This window comes from Leptosomus discolor, chromosome 19 (genome assembly GCF_034619465.1).
Source record: "Leptosomus discolor isolate bLepDis1 chromosome 19, bLepDis1.hap2, whole genome shotgun sequence".
Classification (NCBI taxonomy): domain Eukaryota; kingdom Metazoa; phylum Chordata; class Aves; order Leptosomiformes; family Leptosomidae; genus Leptosomus; species Leptosomus discolor.
In genome coordinates, this window is record NC_141409.1 from 3,956,271 (window position 1) to 3,978,264 (window position 21,994).

At 47.8% G+C, this 21,994-nt stretch overlaps 1 protein-coding gene across 2 annotated transcripts in view; it reads left to right on the top strand.

Moving 5' to 3' along the window:
• Positions 1–21,994, top strand: part of EHMT1 (euchromatic histone lysine methyltransferase 1) — a 71,174-nt gene that overhangs the window by 22,941 nt on the left and 26,239 nt on the right. Inside the window, exons 4-12 of one of the 2 annotated variants that reach the window (XM_086475543.1) lie at positions 1,926–1,967; positions 9,094–9,271; positions 10,672–10,808; positions 11,663–11,851; positions 12,268–12,348; positions 14,420–14,540; positions 16,203–16,334; positions 18,289–18,434; positions 21,145–21,288. In XM_086475543.1, the coding sequence (XP_086331669.1) occupies positions 1,926–1,967; positions 9,094–9,271; positions 10,672–10,808; positions 11,663–11,851; positions 12,268–12,348; positions 14,420–14,540; positions 16,203–16,334; positions 18,289–18,434; positions 21,145–21,288 (1,170 nt within the window). The remainder of the gene's footprint in view (positions 1–1,925; positions 1,968–9,093; positions 9,272–10,671; positions 10,809–11,662; positions 11,852–12,267; positions 12,349–14,419; positions 14,541–16,202; positions 16,335–18,288; positions 18,435–21,144; positions 21,289–21,994) is intronic. The other variant, XM_086475544.1, reaches the window with a different exon arrangement.

Genomic DNA, 21,994 nt, shown 5'->3' on the forward strand with positions numbered 1-21,994 from the left:
GCCAAGTTTGGTTCTTTTGCTTGGTTTTTTTCTTGTTTCTTTTGCCAAAGGTAGGGAATAGCTACTGGACTATGAGCACTTGGTCTCCAGCCCTGTGACGCTTTATATTTAGCCACAGTGAGCTAGATCCTCTCATTGTGCGATGTCTGATGATGGAGAGAGACTGGCCTTTAGGTATCCTGCACCTAGGTCAAGGAAAGGATTGCGAGCCCTGCCTGGCAGTCAGTCACACCCAGAAATAAATGGGAGGCTGCTGCAGCTTTGTAAAGGTTGGTGCAGTGGATTACTGTTAGCTACCTGCGTGTTACGGACCAGCAAATGCAAAGTGATCCTCAGATGTCACCCACATGTTGCAGTGCAGTGCTAGTATGGTGTGAAGGTCTCAAAGCTGTGAATCGCTGTGGTCTGGAGCAGGGGAAGAGAGGAAAAAAAAAAAAAGGAAAGAAAAAAGATGGGTGGCACCTCGCCAGCCACAGATGGGGAAAGGTGCCCTTGGCTGCGGCACCACCTGTGCCTCCGGGAGCAGGTGGGAGCCCAAAGAGCACATCAAGATCACAAGCCTCGTGCGCACCCAGCCTCAGTAGCAGGGCAAAACCAGGCCTGCCACAATTTCTCAGCCGTGCTCCCAAACCACTCGGTTCCCCTCTGTTTTCTCCTGGTTGCATTTGAATTCTCTCGCTCTCGCACCCCTGCTGTGTTTTCTGGCTAGCAAGCGGGGAAGCCCAGATGCAATACATGCAGCCTGATGAAAATCTCACATGAGGCTGTCTCTTGCCCAAACAAGGCTTTGCATCCGAAACCACCTCGCAGCTTTCCTCCAGCAGCCTGTTGTACGCTTAAATTAGGCCGGGCAAGCCCCCAGACCCTTGTGGGATTTGACAGGGAAAGATCCCTTGGGGCTGAGCAATTGAAAGAGGCAATTCCCTTCTAAAAGATGACTGCTAGGTTAGGAGGGAGTGTTTTCCTCATTCATATTTTATGATACATCAAAAGAATATTTTTACGCAGCCCCTTGGGCTTCAAGGTTTGTCTCTAGAAAGCTGCGTGCGGCAGTTGCGGATGCTTGCAGCGCTCCGTTACACGAGCTGCTGTGATGGTGCTGTTGATCGCTGTTTGCTCACACGGTAACAGCGGCTTCAAAAACCAAAGCCTGCAGTTGTTGGGCCGCTCTAGAAAGTGCGTAGCCTGTCCTCAGCACTGCTGGCCATTGCCCTTGGGCTTAAAATAGGGAGAGAAACAAAATGCACAAGAAGGGTGGTAAGAAGAGGCCGTTCCCATGTTCTCTGCTCAAGCCTGTGCATCTGAATGTGAGCCCAAGATTTGATCTTTCTGTAAGACAATGAAACATCTGTTTTGTTCAGCCTTCCTGATAATTACTACCTAATTTTTCCCCATTGTCTTTCAAATTTATCTGCTATTTTCTTTTGAGTAGCAGAGTCCTTGCTAGTTGTCGTTTTTCTGTCATGATTATTTCTTTGTTGAGCTGCTTAGAAGAGGCTCATCAGCACAGCCTTGCAGTAACTTTTCATGCAAAAGCCTCCACATTCACACCTTTTCCCCTTCAAAAACACCATGATAGCAGGTGCTGTATTCCAGGAAATAAATTGCAGAAATCACCCAGAAGTTGATGTTAACAAGACATAGTCGTTTTCTTTGCTAATATTTTTAGATCATTTTGTTTTCTTGGTAGACTGTTCTTGCAGACCTGTGCTGCCTGGGACAAGGAGGGGAGGAAGGTACTTTGTTGCCTGCAAAGTGTTTGTTCCCCCCGGCTCCTGCAGAAACCTATTGGGGCCAAAAAATTACTTGCTGTAATTCAATAGCTGTCAAGGGACCTTGGTAGCCTTTTCCTGCACATGTGGATTGGCCTTTGAAAGGAAGAAAATACTTTTCTCACAAATTTAACCGGCTTTTTCTCTGTTTAGGAGTTGCTTCCTGAATTGGGATCGAAGCTGAATCTGAAACAGGTGACAAAATTTTAATTGATGTTGTCGCATGTTAAGGTGGTTTTTGAATGGAGACCTCAGAAGAGTTGTTGACAGCATTGTTCCTGCTCCCCTTCTGAATAGTGCAGTAACCCAAGCCTTGCATCTTTTGGAAGAATCTTTCTTTCCTTTCTAATCCATTTACAACCCTATTAAGAACCCAAAAGTTTACAGGGCCAGGTGACAGACTGAAAGAGAGTGTGTGTGTGTTTCTGAGCTTAACCTCAGTAGTGAAAGCATCCCATAGTTATCTCTTGAGATAAGAGGAGCAGATGACTGAATTTGGAATCCTGAGTTATGTTTCTGTTCATTACTTGGTGACCACAAGGCTGTAGTTTGAGGTGTCTGTCTCTGGTGGTATTTTCTTACGCCTTGCAGAGGACTGGGTCAGCGGAACTGCACTGTCAGAAGAAATAGTGCAAAAATCTCTAAGCCTGATCCACAGTGTGAGCCCAAAACGTAGGGTACCAGTTGAACCAGGTGGGACAAAGCCTGGGCAGGGAGGAGCTTGGAGCAGGAGGTGCTTTGCCTGTGTTGGTATTTCTACCAATATTTATCAAACTGTACCTTTAAACAGTGTTGCCACTAAATATCTGATCCCAAGCTGCTTGCTTTCTGTGTGCACCCAGGTGTTGCTGTTGCCATATTCTTTTCCGTGTCAGTGCCCAGGGGCGCAGTGGCTGACGTGGTCTGTGTGTGGCTCTGCAGGAGCTCCTGGTCTAAAAACGTCTTGTGTTCATCTCTCGGGGCCAGGCAGGTGGTAGTTGGTGGTTTGCAAGTGTCTGGGATTTCTCAGCAGGCTCAGACCCTCTAACATGCAGAAAACTCAAAACAAAGGGCAGGTCCTAATGGGGATGGTGATGGGGATGTTGTATCCTTGGCAGAAAAAAAAATGAGGAGTACAGAGCACAGCGAAATAGAGCTCTCCATCTGATTGCAAGTGCGGCTGTCAGCTTGTCTGAACTTAGAAGGTGCACCCAGCAGAGACTTTCTCCCCACTTAGTGTGCACTGGAAGTGTGAAGTCCATGTGTGCAAGCTTGGTCACACTTAAACATCCCCTGAGGGAAATCTCCTTCAGGAGCGACGAGGCCATCGCCTACCACTGGACTTCTTACATAGAGGGTTTTACTGCCGAGGGAGGTAGAAAGTGAATGTATATTGTGCAGTACTTTTAATTTCGTATTTAACTGGTTGTGCTCATGCTGCCGACCACAGCCCACAGAAATAACCGTCCCAGTCCCAGGTCCCCAGCAGACCTACTTCTGTCGGGAGGCTTGCTATCAAAACTGGTTTGAGCTCCCCTGTTTTGTTTTGACTGATGTGTGACACTCCCTTCCCCTGGAGCTGCTCCATCTAGGAAGGGATAGGGAGGAGGCAGAGTCCACACCTCTGAACAATGCTGGTTCAGAAACCCATAAAATGCAGGTTTGTAGCTTGGTTTAGGAACATCTACACTTAAGCACAGTCTGCCTGGCAGCCTAAACCGCTATGATTTTATGCGGATACGTGACCACACACAAATCAGTGCAATTGTAATCAAGTCACACCGGAATCCCTCTTCTACTGGCACACATTAATCTACAGATGAAAGGGCGTTAGTAGGTGGATCAGCCTTGCAGCTTGTCTGATCCAGATTAAGACCAAAGCCAGGCAGGTTCCTTTTTGTTGCTCTAGGGTAAGGCTTAGGCGGTGGTCGGGGTCCCCCGGCAGCTGTGCTGAAATTCGGTAGTGAAAAGTGTAATTCTGCAGCAGTGGAGGAAAGGGAGAGTAGCACCACTACAGCTCCTACAGGCACTGTCATCTGCTTGTGATAAATTTTTTATAGCAGACTGATATTTCTTGCTTAAATATCATTCACCAGTTGTTAGAGGCAGATACCCCTGGGAGCTGCTGCTTTGTGCTGTTCAAAGGCAGCGCCTTGGTACAAATCTCGTTACCCCTCTGCGTGATGGATGAAGAGGGCTGCTCTGTGACAGCTGCCGTGTTGCCCGGTGGCAGTGGCGGTTAGTTTAGTCCTCCTGGCTAGCTGGCTTTGGTTTCAAGCTGCTGCTGTGCCAGAGATGAAAGTCAGTAAAAGAGATAAAACAGCTCGTGTGTCTAAGCTGGAGATGGTTTCAGGTGCCGAGAGCGAACAGCAGTCCTTCTGCGGTGCTCTTCAAAGCTGCTCTGCTCCGAAGCAGGACCTGCAGGACCTTTCCCAGTGTCCTTGCACCAACACACGGATGGAGTTCTGGTCTGGTTTCTCTTCAGTCATTGCTGGCCTGCTTGCTTTGGTGACGGAAAGACCTCTTAATTGCTGGGCTGTGGGAAGAATGCCGTTTGTGGTCTGTCGAACCAATGTGGGGTTTAATTAGTAAGAGTTGTTTCTTCTTTTACTTTTGGGAAGAAAAAAAAAAAGGAAGGATATTCTGTCTTTTGCCATTTTTAGTAACTTCTCCCTGCTGCTGTAGGGGACTTCTGTGTCAATAATAGAAACATGGTCAATCCCATTAAAATGTAGAAAGCACTTAACTTTAATTTTTATAAACACATACAATATTGTGTTCTTGTCCCAGTCTAAGCAGTTTTCTTGACTATTTTTCTCACAATGGTGTCAGACATAGTTGTGGTCCCATTTTTGCTGTTTCCAGACACAAGCGTCTCTGGAAACATTGGCCTGAGCCTTGGAACAGTTAGCTTCAGCTTCTTGACTATTCCTTGCAATGCCCAGCATGAAATAATGGCTTTATAGCCTTTCGCATAGGATGAGCTGATACCACGTGAGAAGCTGCAAGAAATGAAGACGTTAGCGGTGCAATTTCTTCCTCTGTCATTTTTAGTCCTTTCTTGGCCTCCAGTGGCCCAAATGTGTAGTGATTAGGAAACACGAGAACACAGGGAGCTCAAACTGCATCCCAGAGTTGCCATTGCATGGGGTTATCCTCACCATACTTCTCTAAAACTGTAGATGAAACTGTGCTTGACTGTTAAATGTAAATATAATTGGGGAAAATAGATAAAGACCAGGGCTGTTTTGGACAAGGATAACTCACAGCAATGGAGTTTATTTAGGGTCAGGATCAGTGCTTCTTGCATCTAAGTTTGCTATTTGCAGTGAAGCCCATGTAGGTGTTAGATGAAAGCACCTCTGCTCTCCTGAATGTTTGTTGGTGTAGGTGAAGGATGATGATCTTCATCCAACTTCTGAGCGTAGGAGTCTGCTTAGTTAAAAATGCAGGCAACTCACAGCGTGCGTGCCCTCGGTAGTACTCTTGGCAGATCAGTCCGTGCCCAACAGACCACCGAAAGCTGTGTGTTGCTTTCCCAGCGTGGTCGCTTCTGGTGCAGGCTCCAGCGTTGCTGGCCTGCATTTTCCACCTTTAGCAGAGGATTCTGGGTCTTCAGGAGGAGCAGGAACGTGTTAGGATTTGTCAGAGCACGTTGGATGAGTAGATGTTGACTAGCCATCGGCTCCGTTGGGTTCCTTGAAGCACCTGCTATTGGCAACCCCCTTTGTGCTTTGCCAGCGTGGGTGTCCTCTGCTGGGGAAAGGTAAGAGAGGCCATAAGCCAGAAGCAAGGGTTTGCTTGGATGGATGCTGAGCTGCAGGCCGTTTTGTAGGGACCTGCTTGGTGCTGTGCCTTGTGCTAGGAACAGGGAGGGCAGGAGGAGCCCATCCGTCATAAAACTGGAAGAAGGTGGCACGTGGCAGGAGTGTTAGTTGCTTTGAGGTGTGCCAGTGACAGTGTAGCCCCCAGAGGTGGCTTAGAGCTGGGTCCCACCAGCCCTGGGCTGGGGCATGGGGTGGCAGGGCTGGAGGTAGCTGCTCTGCCTGCCCTGCCTGTTCTCAGGAGAAACCTTCGTCTGAGGTTTTCCATGGACAGTCTTTTCCCTGCAGGAAACTCGCTGGAGCGAAACAGATGTGCAGCATTTGGAGAATTCCCCTGATGTGCTGGGGGCTTGCAGGTGGATCTGTGAGCTTTGTGTTTAGATGGATCACTGTAAGTTTTTGTTTCTGCTTTGCTTTGATAGGAGTCTGTGGTGCCTCAAATAGCCTAGCACCCACTCGCCCCGCTCCCAAATGCACAGTCCGTCTTTTGCCTTTGCTTCTTCTGTGTGAACCTGCCCCCCCTCCTCTGCTGAGAGGTGTCATGTGCCGGTCGTCACCTGGGTGGCGAAGGATGCAGAGTATCTTTGCGAGAAAGGGCAGGAACCAGCTCTTAGCCAGTGTGGTGGGATTTTAAGGAAGCAGAAATTTCCCAGCAGACCAATGTTCAAGATTAGCAAAGCCTCTTTTCTGCAAGTGTTTCAATTGGGAGCAGATAGAGCAGAGCATAAAAGCTCAGTGTAGGACACCAGGATGGGCTGTACCTACAGGCTCGAGATAAGGACCTGGCAGAATTCAGAGACGTTAGAAATGGGAAAAGAATAGAGTTTCATCCACTAAACACTCTTATTTGCTGGAAGAGTAAAATTTAATAACAGCAGCAAAGATTAACTGTTTTATCTAGCTGAGAATGAAGAAAGATGGTGAGAAAACTGAGTATAAGTGCTTTCAAATCTTTGCTCATCTTTTTTATTACAATCCTTAGATTTAGTATCTTTATATATATACATATATATATATATATATACACGTGTGTGTGTGTGTGAGAGAGGTATATGTTCTGATGCTGGCCTGCTCAGCTTCCCATGTCATCAGGTTTCCTCAGAGATCTGGTCACCTCTCTGCGGGAATTCTTGTACTTCAGCATTTCTGCATATGCCTCCAAGTAATAATCCAGATCTCACAAAGCTTAATTTGATTTAAGAAAACTGTTTTACTGGAATTGCCATGAAAAAGTCACATGTAACAGTTGTCACGCAGCCCTATTGAAGATTTTTAATTTATTTCCATATTGTAATTACAGGGGGAGAGAAAAACCCCAAGCTAATAACATACTACTTTTTCATTTAAAATTTGATTATGTTCTTCCAAACAGTCTGGCATGGTCTGAATGTGAATTCTTGATGTTTGGGAGTAACAGCACATTTTGTCAGAGACCATTTGCAAGAACCTGCACTTAAAGGACAAAAAAATTCAGCCTTATGTACACTTGTTGCAGGCAGCTCTGCATCAGATCCGCCTCTCCCAAGCTCATTTTTCTAATTTTAAGTTAAAAATGGAAAGCAGTGGATGTTTCAGGGAACTTGGGAATTCTCAGAATAATCCTGTAGCCAAGAGTTAATGTTAACCTTTAGATCAATAAACTAGGGACTTTTAAGAGGTATAAATAGTATTGTTGAGACTATTACTGGCATACTGTGCCCAGCACTCCTGATGTACATTTTTTTAAGGGACAGAAAAACTGGGAGCAGTCTTGGGAGCGATCCAATGTCCAGAGAATGATCCCGTGGACACTTAATTTGCTCATTCTATTAAACTTATTGAAGAGAAAGTTTGAAAAAAAAAAAAAAAAAGTTGGTCATAGTCCATAAATATCTACTTGGAGTGAGAGTTTCTGATGATACAGGGTTTTTTAATTTAGTTGAAAAAGCATAATGCATTTAATTATTTGACAGTGAGAGCAATTAAGCATTGGAACAACATATCAAAGGATATGGTAGATTTGTCGTCTTTGAAATCGTTAATCCAAGACTAGATGCCTTTTAAGAAGAGATGTGGCAGTTCAGCCATAAGTTATGGGCTTGATGCAGGAATCATTAGCAATTTGATGGCCTTTTTATGCAGGTCATTTTTGATTATCGTTACAGTTTCTCTGTCTGTGACCGAGCCCTTGCTTTCTGCCAGCAGTGTGCACATGGCAGAGCTGTCATTAGGAGAATCGGTCGCTTCCCCGTTTGTTCACAAGGTCACATCACTTGAAAGCAGTGTCTGAGACTGCTCATTTGAACCTGGACTTTAAAGAGTGTTTTTATTGCTTGCTGCTTTTTATTCCTTTCTTCCTTTTGTCTGGATTCCTCCTTCTGTTTTGATATTTCAGCTGTTGCTTCAGAAGTCCTATGAGAAGTATTTTCCTGCAAGTGGAGCAGCCCTAAAACATTGCCACCACAGAGCCTGTAATCTGCTCGCTGTGCTCTTGGTTTTCTGGAGCATCAATGCCAAACCTGCCTCCTTGACATCTGGGTGGACAGATGTGTGGAGCAGTGCGGATGCAGCTAGGTCATCCCTTAAATACGTAAGAGAGCAAATCCAGTGTAAAATGTCAAATCCGAGTGGCAGCACTTACCCCACTCTCTGTTAACACAGTGGTTGCCGCAAAAGGTGCGGCACTGTGGGATGTGGAGCTGGAGGAAACCCGCTTTCGTCACCAAGGGTGCTGGGTGAGACTTTGCATTGAGTACGAGCTCGAATCGGGGCGGGTGCGACTGCCCCGGTGCCTGGGAGCCTGGCTCTGGTGACAGGGAGTGCAGTAGCAACAACAAAATTCTCTTGGTTTTCAGTCGGAGCTGATAGCCCGCCCTGAGTTCGGTGTGGCAGCAGCTAGGTCAGAGTACCTGCGCTACCTGCTCTAAAGTCAGCTTGGACAGGTCTTTGCTGCAGCAGTGGCAGCACTGTAGATGAACCTGCAGTGTCAAGCAAAATACCTTCTTTGCCTGTGTTTTGTTCTGTGCTAGGCTAGAGGTGGGAGCCTTTGCTAAGACCTGATGGTGCCAAATGCTGTCCGAAAGGAAGGTCCCTTCCCGTTGCTGCCGGCTCTTCCGAAACGTCTCTGCCAGACTCTGTTCTCTTGCGTGCTTGATGTGATAGCCACACTCAGGGCATGTTTCGGGGAACAGGTGTATTTGTTGCATTTGTTCATCTTCCGCAGAGCCAACCAAATGCCTGTGTAAATAGTGTCTGATCCTTTTCATTATCTGCAGTTGCTTTGGATTTGCCACTCTGCCTCTGCGAGGTAGCCTCTCACCTTCAAAGGAGCAGCAGGCTGGGAGTGTTCTGCCGTCTTTAGGCAAAGTAACACTGTGTGCTAGAGGAGGGGCTGTGTGCTTGTGCTTTGAATGTGTGGTCCTGTCTTTAAATGAAAGTGATTATGCTTGAGAGAAAGGAATTCAATTTCTTTTCTGAAATTTTTTGATTATTTTTTTTTTAAGTGCAGAGGCTCAATTTAACTGCATTTCATTTTCCAGCATGTGAGTAAAGACCCCAAAGATGGGAGAGACAGCAGAGATCAAAAAGAATCCAAGGAGGAAGGCAACAAAAACATCCTGGAGTTTGGGAAGCCATTGCCGTTGCCCCCTCTCCCGGGCCTTCACCAGTCACTACCTCAGAACCAGAGCTATGTGGCCACCACGAAGTCGCAGACAGGTAAGAAGGACAGAGTTAAAATCCGTAGCGGCACTCGCCTCCCAAACGTGTGTGTATGTGTGGTTGAGAGGGAGATGAGGCAGGTTAACAATTACTGAAACCTCTGTTGGTACCTTTTTCCTACTGAATCTCCTTCAGGGTTTCCTTTCCTGCTGGCATCAGTAGGGCTGCTGCCATAGTCCTTGTTTGACAGATGCCGTTTCATCTGGCCACTTCTCTGCAAGTGGCTGTTGCACTGCAAGAGTGATGCTTGTGTCCTCTGGGCTCCCTTCAGGTCACCTCTGGATGTTGTTCAGGGAACGTTCTTGCAGTCCCATGTTCAAGTAGCCTCCCAAGTGAAGTCCAGCAGTTCCTGCACCGCAGGGAGCACCTCCCATGCGGTCCTTCCTGCACCCCCTTGTTTCACGGGGTGCGGGTCCCTCCCAGGTGGCGTGGGCAGGTATGTGTGCTCCCTCAGGCACCACCACACCAAGGATCGCTCTTCTGCTAAACCTTGTTATTAGAGGAGACACTTTCATCCCGTCTTCCTATGTGATATTCTGGAGATGTTCCTGTCAATTCTGAGGGACTTTGTGTGTCACCGCCACAACATAAACTACGTCCTTATAAATGAATGTAATTGTGTTAACAAATTTTGGAGAAGTCTCTTCGTAGATTTTTAGTGAAATTTCATCATAGTGGCAGCTGAAGAAATGCTTTCAAGGAACAGACCGTACAGCTGCAAAGGATAATACTGGTGCCAAAGTTGGCTGTTCGCGGCTGCACTCTATTCTTAAAAGAACCTGTGCTAAGCATCCTTCTGATGTGTATCCACCAAAGACAGCATCAGGCAGTGAGGTGTGATGATTGATTTGATTAGAAGGCCAGGAGGGAGACTTAACAAATTAAACCTGATCAAAGGAGTGGAAGGAATCAAACAAACTTCCGTAGTAGGTGTGAAATGAGGTTAAATGGCAAACAGCTCTTTATTTAAGGTACCTTTTCCCTGTGCGTTCTTCAGTTATTGTATGATTGCTTTCATTGTCAGTATTATTAGCCTTGCAGTATCTATTTGAGCAAGCTGGATTCTGTTCAGCCTCCTATGGCATCAGCAATGCTGCCAAACAGAGGCTAATTTAAGAATTTGATATTAGGTATGGTGATGTAGGGACGAGAAGGAGCATGGAGAGGATGCTGAGTTTGGGTGGGTTTGCAGCACTGACAGGGAGCTCTTTGTGTGTTTGCATGTATGTGCATGTCATCCTTTGGTTAACCTGTAAGTAAATTGCTTGGAGTGCGAAGCCTTTTCGTCAGATCGTGCCCTGAAAGGTGATTTCCCCCCAGAGTAGCCTCTATTCTCTATCCCTTCTTCTTTTCATTCCTGAGCAAACTTTGGGTTTCTTTTGCTTCTTGTTTTCCAGCTGCTGCAGTATCTCGGAAGAAAAAACGGAGAATGGGAACCTATAGCCTGGTTCCCAAGAAAAAGACCAAAGTGTTAAAACAGAGAACAATGATTGAGATGTTTAAGAGCATAACTCATTCCTCTGTGGGTGCCAAGGTAAGGGGAGTGCTGAGCCCACTGGACATGTTTCTTGTCACTATTCGTGTCCCTTGTCCTGGCACACCAACCCCATGTATAGGCACAGGCTTGTTGTGGTCAGCATCTTCTGTTCTGAGTCTACATCTTCTCACTGGCCACAGCATCCTGTCTGCAGCAGCCTTGTGGCTTTGAAAATGGGTTTTTGAGAGTGGCTGCTCAGATACCAGCTCTTAAACAAATGTTTTCCAGTGAATGTTCCCCTCCTGCCCCGTGAGTCCTGTGGAACTGGGGAGATTTCAAGCATAGCTGGTGTGATAACCTTTTTGTTTTGGTCTCCTCAAGGTCTAGCGTTGCTGCTTGAGGCTGTACAGCAAAGCAACTGGTTACTTTAAAAGGTTTAGACAGGGACTCACTCCTGATCAAATTCTGCTTTTACTGTAACCCATGCCCTGAAGTTTTGGTGTTTGAATTCAAGAACAGTGCTAGGCTTCCATGGAGTGGAGTGAAAATGGCTCTGTCATTTACTTTTCCATTCCATTCACTAGCAACCTTCTTGCACCCTTGGTGGAGCTGTCCTTACATGTTTGAACTAGACTGCAGGGGTCTCTGAAGGCTCCTGACCAGCAGCCCTTCTCCCCTTAATGCCTTGTACAACCATGTGAGTCTGGAATGACTCCTCATGGCTCCTCAGTCCCCACATCCACAGGAGACGGTGACACATGGCAGGCTCTCAGGCTGGCTTTGCAGGGACATACCGCCAGCTTTCCCCTGGCAGCTTTAAGGATCCGAGCACAGAGGCTCAGCTGGATTCAGCTGCTCTGTCCTGTGAATTGATGTTGTCTTTGTGGCTCACGTGCTTGTGCGACTTTCAGAGCGAAAAGGACCTGGGTGATGCCAGCCCTCACGTGAATGGAGAAAGCATAGATGTAGACTCTGAAGAGGAGGACTCTGATGAGTTGGAAGAGGAGGATGATCATGGAGCGGAACAGACAGTTGTGTTTCCTGCGGACGATAACAGGACCTCTAAAGACAGTGCATCCGATGCAGACAATGCCAGAAAGGTATTCACATGCCCTGTGCAGGACTTGAAGCGGGATGGGGCACATGGGTTAGAAGTGGCATGAGCTGGGGCAATTTCTAGGTTTTCTTAGCCTGAGAGACGGCAGAAGGTGCAGCAGTGGTAGTGAGGCTCATAAAGCACTAGAATTGATTTAGTTCATTTTTTCCCAAATCATGATATGTGATGTGGACATGAGGCTGGTTTTGAATAATCAAAGAAGTTAAGATTTGATTGGAAAACTGTCTTCTGGGGTCGCTTTTTTTTTTCTCTGTACCATCCCCATGGATCTACCATGATGTGCATTAACACCCTTGGAGTTCTGGGTGGGGGGCACAGCTGGATGATGGGGGGGATGCCCTGCTTTGAGAGACCTGACCTGACTAACTCTTTCTGTTCTTGGGCAAATGGTGGCTGCAGATTGATGATGGCGAGTCTGAGGAGGAACAAGAGTCTGGAGAGTCTGCGGAGGAGGAGGAAGATGGAGACGAGTCTGACTTGGTAAGCCTGGCTGCTAAAAGTGTCTTTCAGCCTTTGTCCCGTTGATAATAATTTCCCCTTTGCACTGCTGCCAGAAAGAGAGCGCGCGCGAAGAGGTGTAGTTTCATGTCTCTGACAAAACTCACTCTCTGAAACCACCTACACACAGAGTATTGTTTTCCACAAGGTGCTTAACCCTGATCTGTGATACAATTAATTGCTTTCTGATGCTAATTAATGGGGGTTTGTTTGTTGTTTTCAACAAGGTGTTGACTGCTTTTAATCATTGGAATGTTAGTAGAAATGTTTAAGGGTGCTAAAATTCTTCAGGTGCAGACTTGCCAAGTGGTAGGAGCCAGCAGTGTTCTCTTAACAACCTGAAGCTCGCAGGGCTTTTAGGAGCTCAGGTGGACTTGTTCACAAATCCATTGGCCCAGCCCACAGCCTAAATTCACATGGATCTGACATGCCACGTCAGGATCCCCAATGAGCAGCTCTTAGCAGGGAGACATGCAGATAGCAGAGAGACAGACAGACCCTCTCCCTAGGCCGTTGTCTGTATAGTGCTAGGGCAAGACTTCCACCAGCTGCTGGTGATTTTTCCTTTTTATTTTTAAATGACTGGTGAAGAGAACCTGATTTTTTTTTTTTTTTTAATTTAAATTGTTGTTCATTGATTGTCTCTGTTCTCCACCTTTCCCTTTACTTAAAAATTCTGCTCCCTTTCCACAGCATCTCAAGCTGAGGAGCCAGCATTTAAGGCACCCCAACTCTTCAGTCACCTTTAGAAAATTCTTGGCTTCATTTTCTTGATGTTTTGAGCTGAAGGTAGAAATGAAGTGAATCGTTGCAGCTTTTCAGGGTCTTGTTCCTTGCTCTGACACTACAGGAGCCAGAGAGGACCAAGCAGCAGGGGCTGTGTAGCCTGCCCCTTTCTTTAGGTAGCAGAGGCCGGTCTGTAGCGTTAGCTCACACCAAGGCTTGAGCTTGCAGTCAAGTCCAAACTCCCAAGTCATATCTCCACATCCTAGACAGTGGTTTTTGCTCTGCTCATATCTGGTGAGTCAGTTGGCTCCCCAGACAGGGACTGGCTCAAATGCAAACCTCTCCCCCACAAGCAGCGTGATGCAATTGGTGTAAGCCACGTGGCGGGGCACAACTGAGCCCATGCTCGGGGACGGTTATCAGGGGCAGTGTAGACGCGCCGGAGAGCTGCCCGGAGAGCCAGGGCTCAGCGCCCCCTTTGCCCGGCTTCGCTCACTGTGATAACAGGGCATGGTGCAGCATCAGCTTCCTATGAAGGTAGGGCCTGATCCACCCGCTGTTAACGGTAGCAGGAGGTTTTTCGTAGGCTTTGGTGGGCGACGGATAAGCATCAGGAGCTGACAGTTTCAGTTTGAACGTGAATTTTATGATTGATGCGTTGAAGACTGCCTTACAGGGCTGGGCTGCCTGATTCCCCATTCCACTGTTGACTTTGAAAACCCACCCCAGACAACTGTATTTTTTTAAACCAAAACCCAAACCCTGTTGAGATTCATACATGTGTCTGAATATTTGCTGCATGATTAGTCTGTGCTACCCTGTGCCTTGCTCAGGGAGGGGGCTGGTCTGCTGCTGTGGAGTTCAATTCCCCTGGCTCCATCCCAACCCTGTAAGGTGGCTCTTCAGGTGCAAGGTGGGTTTTTGTTGGCGTTTTCTAGCATGACTGTGGAGCAATGTGAGCATTTTAGTTTCAAAAAACTAAATTTTTTCTGGAGGGGGAAGCTAAAAGTGTGTGTTTGCCTGCATACTTGCGTTGGTGTGCAGGGGTGCTGGGCTACTACTGCAATGAGTGTGGTGTAAGAGCTGACATGGAAGAGAAAGTGAAGCATGCACTATTGAAATGACAGGAAATACACCCACACGTGTGCTTGTGTTTCCTTTTTGGCACTATAAAGACATCTTAGCCCCACTTGATTTCAAACCCCTGGTCCTTAAGGCCTTTTCGCTAACTCAAGCTGCGAGAAGGCTCTTTCACATGGGTGCAAAGGACTGCTGGGGCGTTGATGCCAACATGCCATACATGCACGTGGCCTCTCTGGTTATTCAGAGCTCGGAGTCCAGCATCAAGAAGAAGCTGCTGAAGAGGAAAGGAAAGACGGACAGTCCATGGCTGAAACCCACCCGCAAGAGGAGACGGAGGAATAAAAAGAAACAAGCCAGTATGCTAGGTAACTAATTGTGTTTTGTTCCTTAACTACGCAGAAATTATCCTTCCAGGTGGAGGGGGAAGGACCCGAGGCCTGTCAGGCTCGCTCTTCCTTTGCAAGGATGGGTTGTATGATAAACTAGGGTGTGAACTTGGAGCTCACTGACAGTAGCTGCTGGTGTGCACACTTTAACAGCAGAATATATACCAGGTGGCTTTATCCTTGGGATGCTGGAGGAATATTTTTTTGTTCATAAACTCCCTTTATTTTAGAGTATCCAAAAAGACCTCGTGGACTCAATGTCTATGTGGACTCATCCCATGAGCTTGGGGAGTGTGCAGAAGGGAAAGGAAGAACCAACCCAGAGTGATGCTCAGTTGCTTTTGTGTGGACGTTTGTCCAGCTGAATGGAATGTGCAGGTTGCCTTTGCTTATTCTGAAAGCACCACGATTTGTAATGAGCCAACTCTGGCCCATCTCATGGTGTGGGTGTCGTTAAGGTGGTCATTCTTGTTTGACCTAAGTTACTCAGCGCTCAAAAGAAAGTGTCTTCTGAAAGCTGTGGGGTGGGGAGAGCCAGGAGTGCAGGCTGGATGTGATACTGCTTCTTCAGGAAAGGTAACAACATGGGTAGGAAAAAGTGGATAGTCCCTGAAGTGAAGCTGTGCCTTCAGCTTCATTATTAAGGTTTCACACATCCATTGCCATCAAAGGGTTTATTCTTCTGTGCTTGCTAATTGCAAACAAGCCACTTTTGTATCCTATTTGTGGCTACTTCTGAGCTAAATGACCATGTTTCAGCCTCTGGTCTGTGCCTGGGGTTTGTCAGTCATCTGGCTTGTTCCTCTTCCTCCCAAGGCAGCCCCTTTCTCAAGATGAAGTAGGGGCCATTGATCCCTTTCAGAGCAAATAGGTAATTCTTCATTTCAGGTGCAGACTGGGTTTCTGCCCCTTCAATAAATGAGGCAGCCAGTCTTCCAGGCTAGCAAAAGTCTCTTGGCCAAGCCAGAGTGGGAGCAGCAAACTGAGAGAGAAAGCAAAGCCAAGGGAGTATGAAGAGCTTGACAGTTCCCACAAAGGCTCCAAGGGGTCCTCACGCCAGCGAGGGATCCCCATGCAATCTCTTCCCAGCAGCAGCTTTCTTCGCTTAGAGCCAGAAATTGGCTTTTACGTTTTTCCCCCTCCCATTAAGCTGAATGTCACCTGTCTCATCCTTTTCACGACGTACATGATTAGCTGGTTCACTCTGCCTGGCCGGAGTGTACCTGGAGCCCTTTGCAGCAGGTTGGAGCCGGGAGGATGCGCTGAGCCCTGGTTTCATCCCTTCCTTGTGCCATTTAAGCTCCTGCTGCCGATGCGGTCCGGCAGCAGGCAGATGTGCCTTTCAGAGGCAGAACTTGTCTCATTTATTCTTTTTGTTGTTGTTGTCATTACCTGCGTAAGTGGAAGTGGAAAATCTCTCTGATCAGACAAGGAAGGAAAGAAGAGATCAGTCCTGCCATATATGCCCAGTGTTGCGTTTTCGTAAATCTATGTGCATCTGCACTCAAGGCCTCTCCGAGGAGCCTGCACACAGCCTGCTGGCTTAGCCATGGCCCTCGTACCCGCATGTGCCTGCACACGATTTGTTTATTTCATTATTATTATTTTTAGTTGTGTAAAGACGCGTGTGTTTCCATCTAGGTGCCGAAGCCTATAAACCGTCTTTGGGAGGCAGAGAGGGCCCCGGCCAGGAGAACAGCATGGAGTACATGGAGGTGTCCCTGGATTCCCTGGATCTCCGGGTGAAGGGAATCCTCTCCTCGCCGGCGGGAGGTGAGTGGGGGCCGGGCCGGGCCGGGCCGAGCCCCGCCTGGCTGAGCCCCGCCTGCCTGGGCCGGGCCGGGCCGGGCCGGGCCGGGCCTTTGTTCCGCCGGGCGCGGGCGGGGCGTGTGCGGGGGCCCGGCTGCCCCCTGGCGGCGGCGGGGCCGGCCCGGCCGCGGAGAGCCCGCCTGGGGCCGGGGCTGGGTGTTGGGGCTGGGGCCGGGGCCGGGGCTGGGGCTGGGGCCCGGGAAGACGCCCAGCCAGGGGTCCGAGGTGCTGGCCCAGCCCCGGTCCCGCTCAGCAGCTCCCCTCCGTTCCTGGAAGGGTGCTGATTTAGCGTCTCCCCCAATGGCTGCCACTGCCACCCAGGATCTTCTAGTTCAGCCCCAGGAAGAGGAGGGGGAAGTGTTGGTTCCTGGGTGCTGACGCCCAGCCACTGTTCCCAGCGCTTAACTTGCCTCGGATCCAGCGCCTCCTGGCTGACGTGGATCTATCCCTCTGTCCCTCGTTGCTCTTTGGCTTTCAAAGTTTGTCTGGGTTGTTTGATAGAGGTGCATCAGAAAGCGGGTGGGAGCGTTTGCCACCCAGGGAGAGTCAGGATGAATGAGGGATGCTTTCACCAGAGCCTCTGGATGTCAAAAAGATTATGGAAGTGACAGCTTGGAAGGCGAGGAATGAGCTTTGTGATTTGTGGTCCTAGCAAAAGCTCTTAAACCTTTAAGATCTTGACAGGATTTTACATGAAACTGCAAGGACTTGCCCTCTGCTTCTGTGTTTTGAAATATCCCACCCCTTCCCTAGGCTTGCTCTTGCAACTTGTTGGCTGAAGGAAACCCCTTACAAGATGAAAGGGACTCGTGCTCAGCTGATAGGGTTGTAGCCAGGGGCAGGATGCTGGAGGGGCTGGAGAGTACTGCCATTGCCAGGGCAGATAAAGAGGAATCTCCCCCACGAATGAGGTCAATCTTTGAAACTTTGCAGCAAAATAACTCTCCTTTCAAAAGCTTAAAAACTAACAGCATGCTTCCTTTTCACTGGGACTCAGTCCCATGGCGCATTTGGGTAGGGAAAGCTTGGGACACTCCAGAGTCAACCAATCTGAAGGCAAATGTTGGAGGGTTTGCTTCTGTAATGAAAATGTTGCAAAGAGATGTTACAACTGTGTAGGAGTAGAAATAGAGAGTAGGACTAAAAGCAGCCCCTTTGTCGTTAGGCCAGCATTTGCAATCATGGGTAACCTAGTGATTGAGTTGAATCCAGAGGAGCCGCAAGAACATTCACACTGTGTCCCCGTGCCTGGCAGTGACCTCCCTCAAAAGCCATTATCCACCTTTAAATAGGTTTGAAAATGTTCAAAATCTCAGAGAAAGAGATGAGGAGAAGGCAAGAACGTCTGAGCATCTTGCTGCTTTCTTTTCCCTGGTTTGTTCTCTTTCCAAAATAAATAATTCTTGGTTGGCTGAGACCAAATAGTCCCAGGAATTTTGTTTTCCCATCTGTATAATAAGCCTCTGCAAATAGAAGTTTGTGCTTTCCTGATCTTCTCTATTTATCACTCCACTAAGTATTCAAATTTCCAACTCCAGGTGGTTTCCTACAAATTTTCTGGTGCCAGAGCACAGTGTTTTGGGGTAGGTGGGGACGGGAGACAAGCTGATAAAAGTCTGTACCTCATCGTTGCTTTTCCTTGTTGAGGTTTTCTCACAGTAGACTGTTCTTAACTTATTATTCTTGATCTCAGCACAGTCTTCTGTAGTGTGGCTGGACTTAGAAATGTACAGGATGCTTCTGCAAACTCCAGCTGCTGTAAAAAAGGGGTCTTTTTTCCAGGGTTGAGATAATGCCTTGAAAGCGTTTCAGGACATGGAGTGGGAAGATGCCACAGGACATGGGTGGTGTTGATGGATGGCATCCTTTCTCCTGGAAGAGAATTTCAGAGTTGATTTACTGGTCTTCTGTACTCCAGGTCTTTCCAATGGTCCTGAAGCAATGGAAGTAGATGGTCTCCAAGAAGTCCCCCTCTGTAGCTGTCGAATGGAAACTCCCAAAAGCAGAGAGATCACCACGCTAGCCAACAACCAGTGCATGGCCACAGAAAGTGTGGATAACGAGGTAGGAGCCTGTCTTTCAGCTGCTCGCAGACTTTTCTGCTGAGGGCAAAAACCATAAAGAACAAAAAGCTGTGCTGGGAGCCTGTGTTGGGTCACGCAGGGGCTCTGCAGCCTGCTAGACTGGGAATCCCCTGGTGTGTGGGAATGGCAGGGCAAACACCTTGCTCGCTAAGCTGAGGGCTCCAGCACTCCGCGTGTATCGCGCAGTCGGGCTGAAGCCGCTCGGAAGGGAGGAGGTGGTGCAGTCTGCAGTTGGAGAGGCACTGGGTGGATCTCTCCTGCTTGTCCTGACCTGTGTGGTTGGATCGAGTTGATGTAACAGACCCACTTCAGGCCAAGTGGGCTAAAACACATCAGCATGCATCAAAGCGAGACAGCGAGACAATCCAATCAGAGGGAGCTTGGAGCTGGTTTCCCTTGACTACGAAGGAGCTGATGCAAACCTTTCTGTAGCTAGCTCTTGAGTTTTGGGAACTTGGCATGCCCTCCGCCAGCTCGGTCTGCCCCAGCCATCCTCTTTCCTTCTCCCCCAAGAGGCTTCTGTTCCAAAGCTTCTTATGTCCTGGCAACCCTGCGCAGCCTCCAGGTCTGGCTGACTGAAAACGATTGCGCTCGGTGCCTTTCAGTCGGTCACAGCTGGGCTAGTTGGGCTCTGCTGGTTCCAGAGGTGTGGAAGTAAGTGGCAGAAGTGACTCCCTCCCAGAGTCTGGAACGTGAGACTGCAGGACAGGAACACACTCACTAGATCCTCCTTTACTGGGAGGCGCTTGGGTTTCTTTTAAGCTTCAGCTGAGCCACGGTCACACTGCAGTGCTCTCCTACTTGCTGGTAGTAGGACAAGGAGGGAGAATATCCCTTGTTCTCCTCCAGGATCTCAGGGAAGGGTGGATGGAGGGAGAAAAGGATAATCAAGTTTGCAGCCCAGCTCTGCTTTTGTTAGTACGTGCTGGTACCTATAGAAAAATGAATTGCCAAATCGTGGCAGAATTGATTTGTTAAAGAGAGAACGACCTGGAGACTTACAGGAGAGAGGGGGACCCCAGGGTTTCTAAATAAACAAAAGGTATATGAAAGAGTTCCTTCTCGTGTATGTGGTGGTTTGACAGTTCTGTCCCTGGATGAATCACAGAGAGGAATAGCAAAGGCCATACTTTATGTTAGATTCTTTTTCATAATGGGATAAGTGACTCATAAGTGTTATAAGAATATTATATGTGTGAATAGTGGGTTCTCCAGACTGTCATGTCCTTGGAGGATGTTATAAATAGTTATCAGCACCCTGCTGCACTCTCTAATGGTTGGAAAATAGCAATTAATAATTTCATACTTTTTTAGAGTTTCTATCAAATAATATAGTGTGACATAACAATGCAGGGACTTCCTCACACGGACAGTGCAGCTTTTCACGTGTTAATCAAATTTCCTCAGCTTATAAGTAAGAATCAATGCAATGGTCCTCTCCTCCACCCCTGCAGCCCCTGGGGTCTGTGTGTTAATGGTGATCAGTCTAGCCAAGGTGTCACAACCACAGGCAGACTTTGCAGCTGGAATGTGGGTAAGTTGAGTCGGAGATGTTAGGGGTCAATGATGAGGTTAAAATCCATTCTCTTTTTCTGTAGGGGTGTTGATTCTGCAGGAGAAGTGGAGTTTAAAACAAATAGAGAGAGAGTCTAGTTTTGTTGAGAAAAAGCAGCAAATCAAACCTCAGCTAGACTAGAGGGGCAGTGTTGGTGATGAGCAGGCACCGTGCTCCTGATTGACTCCTCTGCTCATGGTGGCAGCACACAGTAAACCATGCCCAGATTTCGGTAGGGACCTTTCCTTATAGCAGCCTTTCATGTTTATATTTCTAGTGTATAAATGTCCTTTGCCGAGCTTCTGGGGAAAGCAGGGTCATTATCAAGAGGAACTTGCAGAACCCCAACAGCATTGCGTCACGCTGGCAGGTGGCAACTGGAATGTGGAAATGTCGTAGATGTGCGAGTGGGGGCAGAAGGAAGCACTGATCCTTCTGACGCAGCAGGGCGAGTAACACCGATTGGGAAAAGTGAACCCCAGTTACAGAGCCTGCTGTTGTTAACAGAGCAGGGTGGTACACGAGAAGACAGCTTTTTAAGCCCAGAGCTGCACATTGGTGAAATCCTTTGGAAAACGTGTTCAAAATGTGACTTTAGCCGAGCTCTCCTGAAAGCCTGGCTGTTCGTCCCTGTGGTCTGGGCAGGGGCCAGTGCTGGAACCAGTACAGACTATAACTTCGCTGGCAATGAAGAGCAATTATTTTTCCCTTTGTCTTCCTGTGACTTAGACTTTTGAACAGTAACAAGATTTAGTGCGTATGGTCTTGTTCTCTTGGTCACCGACACCCGCTCTTCCTGGCAAAAGGAGAGCGTATGTTGTGTGAGTCAGGCCCATGGGACTGCCCCTTCTGCCGCTGCTTGGCTGTTGCCTATTTCCAGATACGACTTTTTTTCTTGCAAGGAACAAACAACTCGGGGTCCACATGCATGTTAGTTAGTAAATGATGCATTTCTTCCTGTGAGAGCAGCTTTCACAGCTTCCTGCTGCACTGCTAATGCTATCTGGCACACATCTGAATTACTGTGAAAAAGCCAGGGCTCATCAAGGCAGTGTGCAAAAATCTTCCTCCGCACAAGCACAGAGAGTGTTTTGGTCTCCAGTAATTTCATTTCCTTTAATTTCTCCTGTTCCAGCTGGGCCGATGCACAAACAGTGTGGTTAAGTATGAACTGATGCGCCCGTCTAACAAAGTCCAGCTTTTGGTGCTGTGTGAGGACCATAGAGGGAGGATGGTGAAACACCAGTGTTGCCCTGGCTGTGGATACTTTTGCACTGCAGTAAGTCCGTGCTCTCAATCTAGGGAAGGGGGTACTGTTGCAGTAGCTGGAAGAGCTGAAGGTGGAGATGGTACCTAAAGGGGTTTACTGACTTCCTGGCATCAGCTCCACCTCGTTCCACAGCACATCAGGTGGTGTTTTCAACAGGAATGTGTATGAGGGTAGCTACAATCGTCACCTTTATCTTCCTGGAGACCCCAAGGGGTGTTACCGAAGGGTTTTCACTGGGGTTTCGCACGGTGGAAGTCTTGCCTTCGGAATTTCTTTGCAACAAGGGTGTTGTGGTTTTTTTTTTTTTTCTTTCTCTGTACAGATCAATTGCATCAAAAATTGTATTACCTTGGTTTGTAAATGAATCAGTGTACACACATCTCTGTCCCCCCACCTGCTCATGATGGTTTAGTTGGGGAACCTGAGTGATGGCACTGCAACAAGGCAGTGTTTCGAGATCTCCTGCTGCTTCTTCCACCTCCGCCACTGAGGCTTTTAATAGCATTGGTCCAGTCCTTTAAGTCATCAGCATCCTTGTTTGCCTGTTGGTAAAGCTGGAAGACACCAATTGAGGGCCTCACGGGGTGATGAGGAGGCTTAATTGTCAGATGCTAGTGTTCTTCAAGATGACTCAATGAAAGATGCTACACTAATCTCAAGCATTATTGTAATAAATGGAGCCATCCTGGGTTTTCATGCTGAGTCAAAGATCATT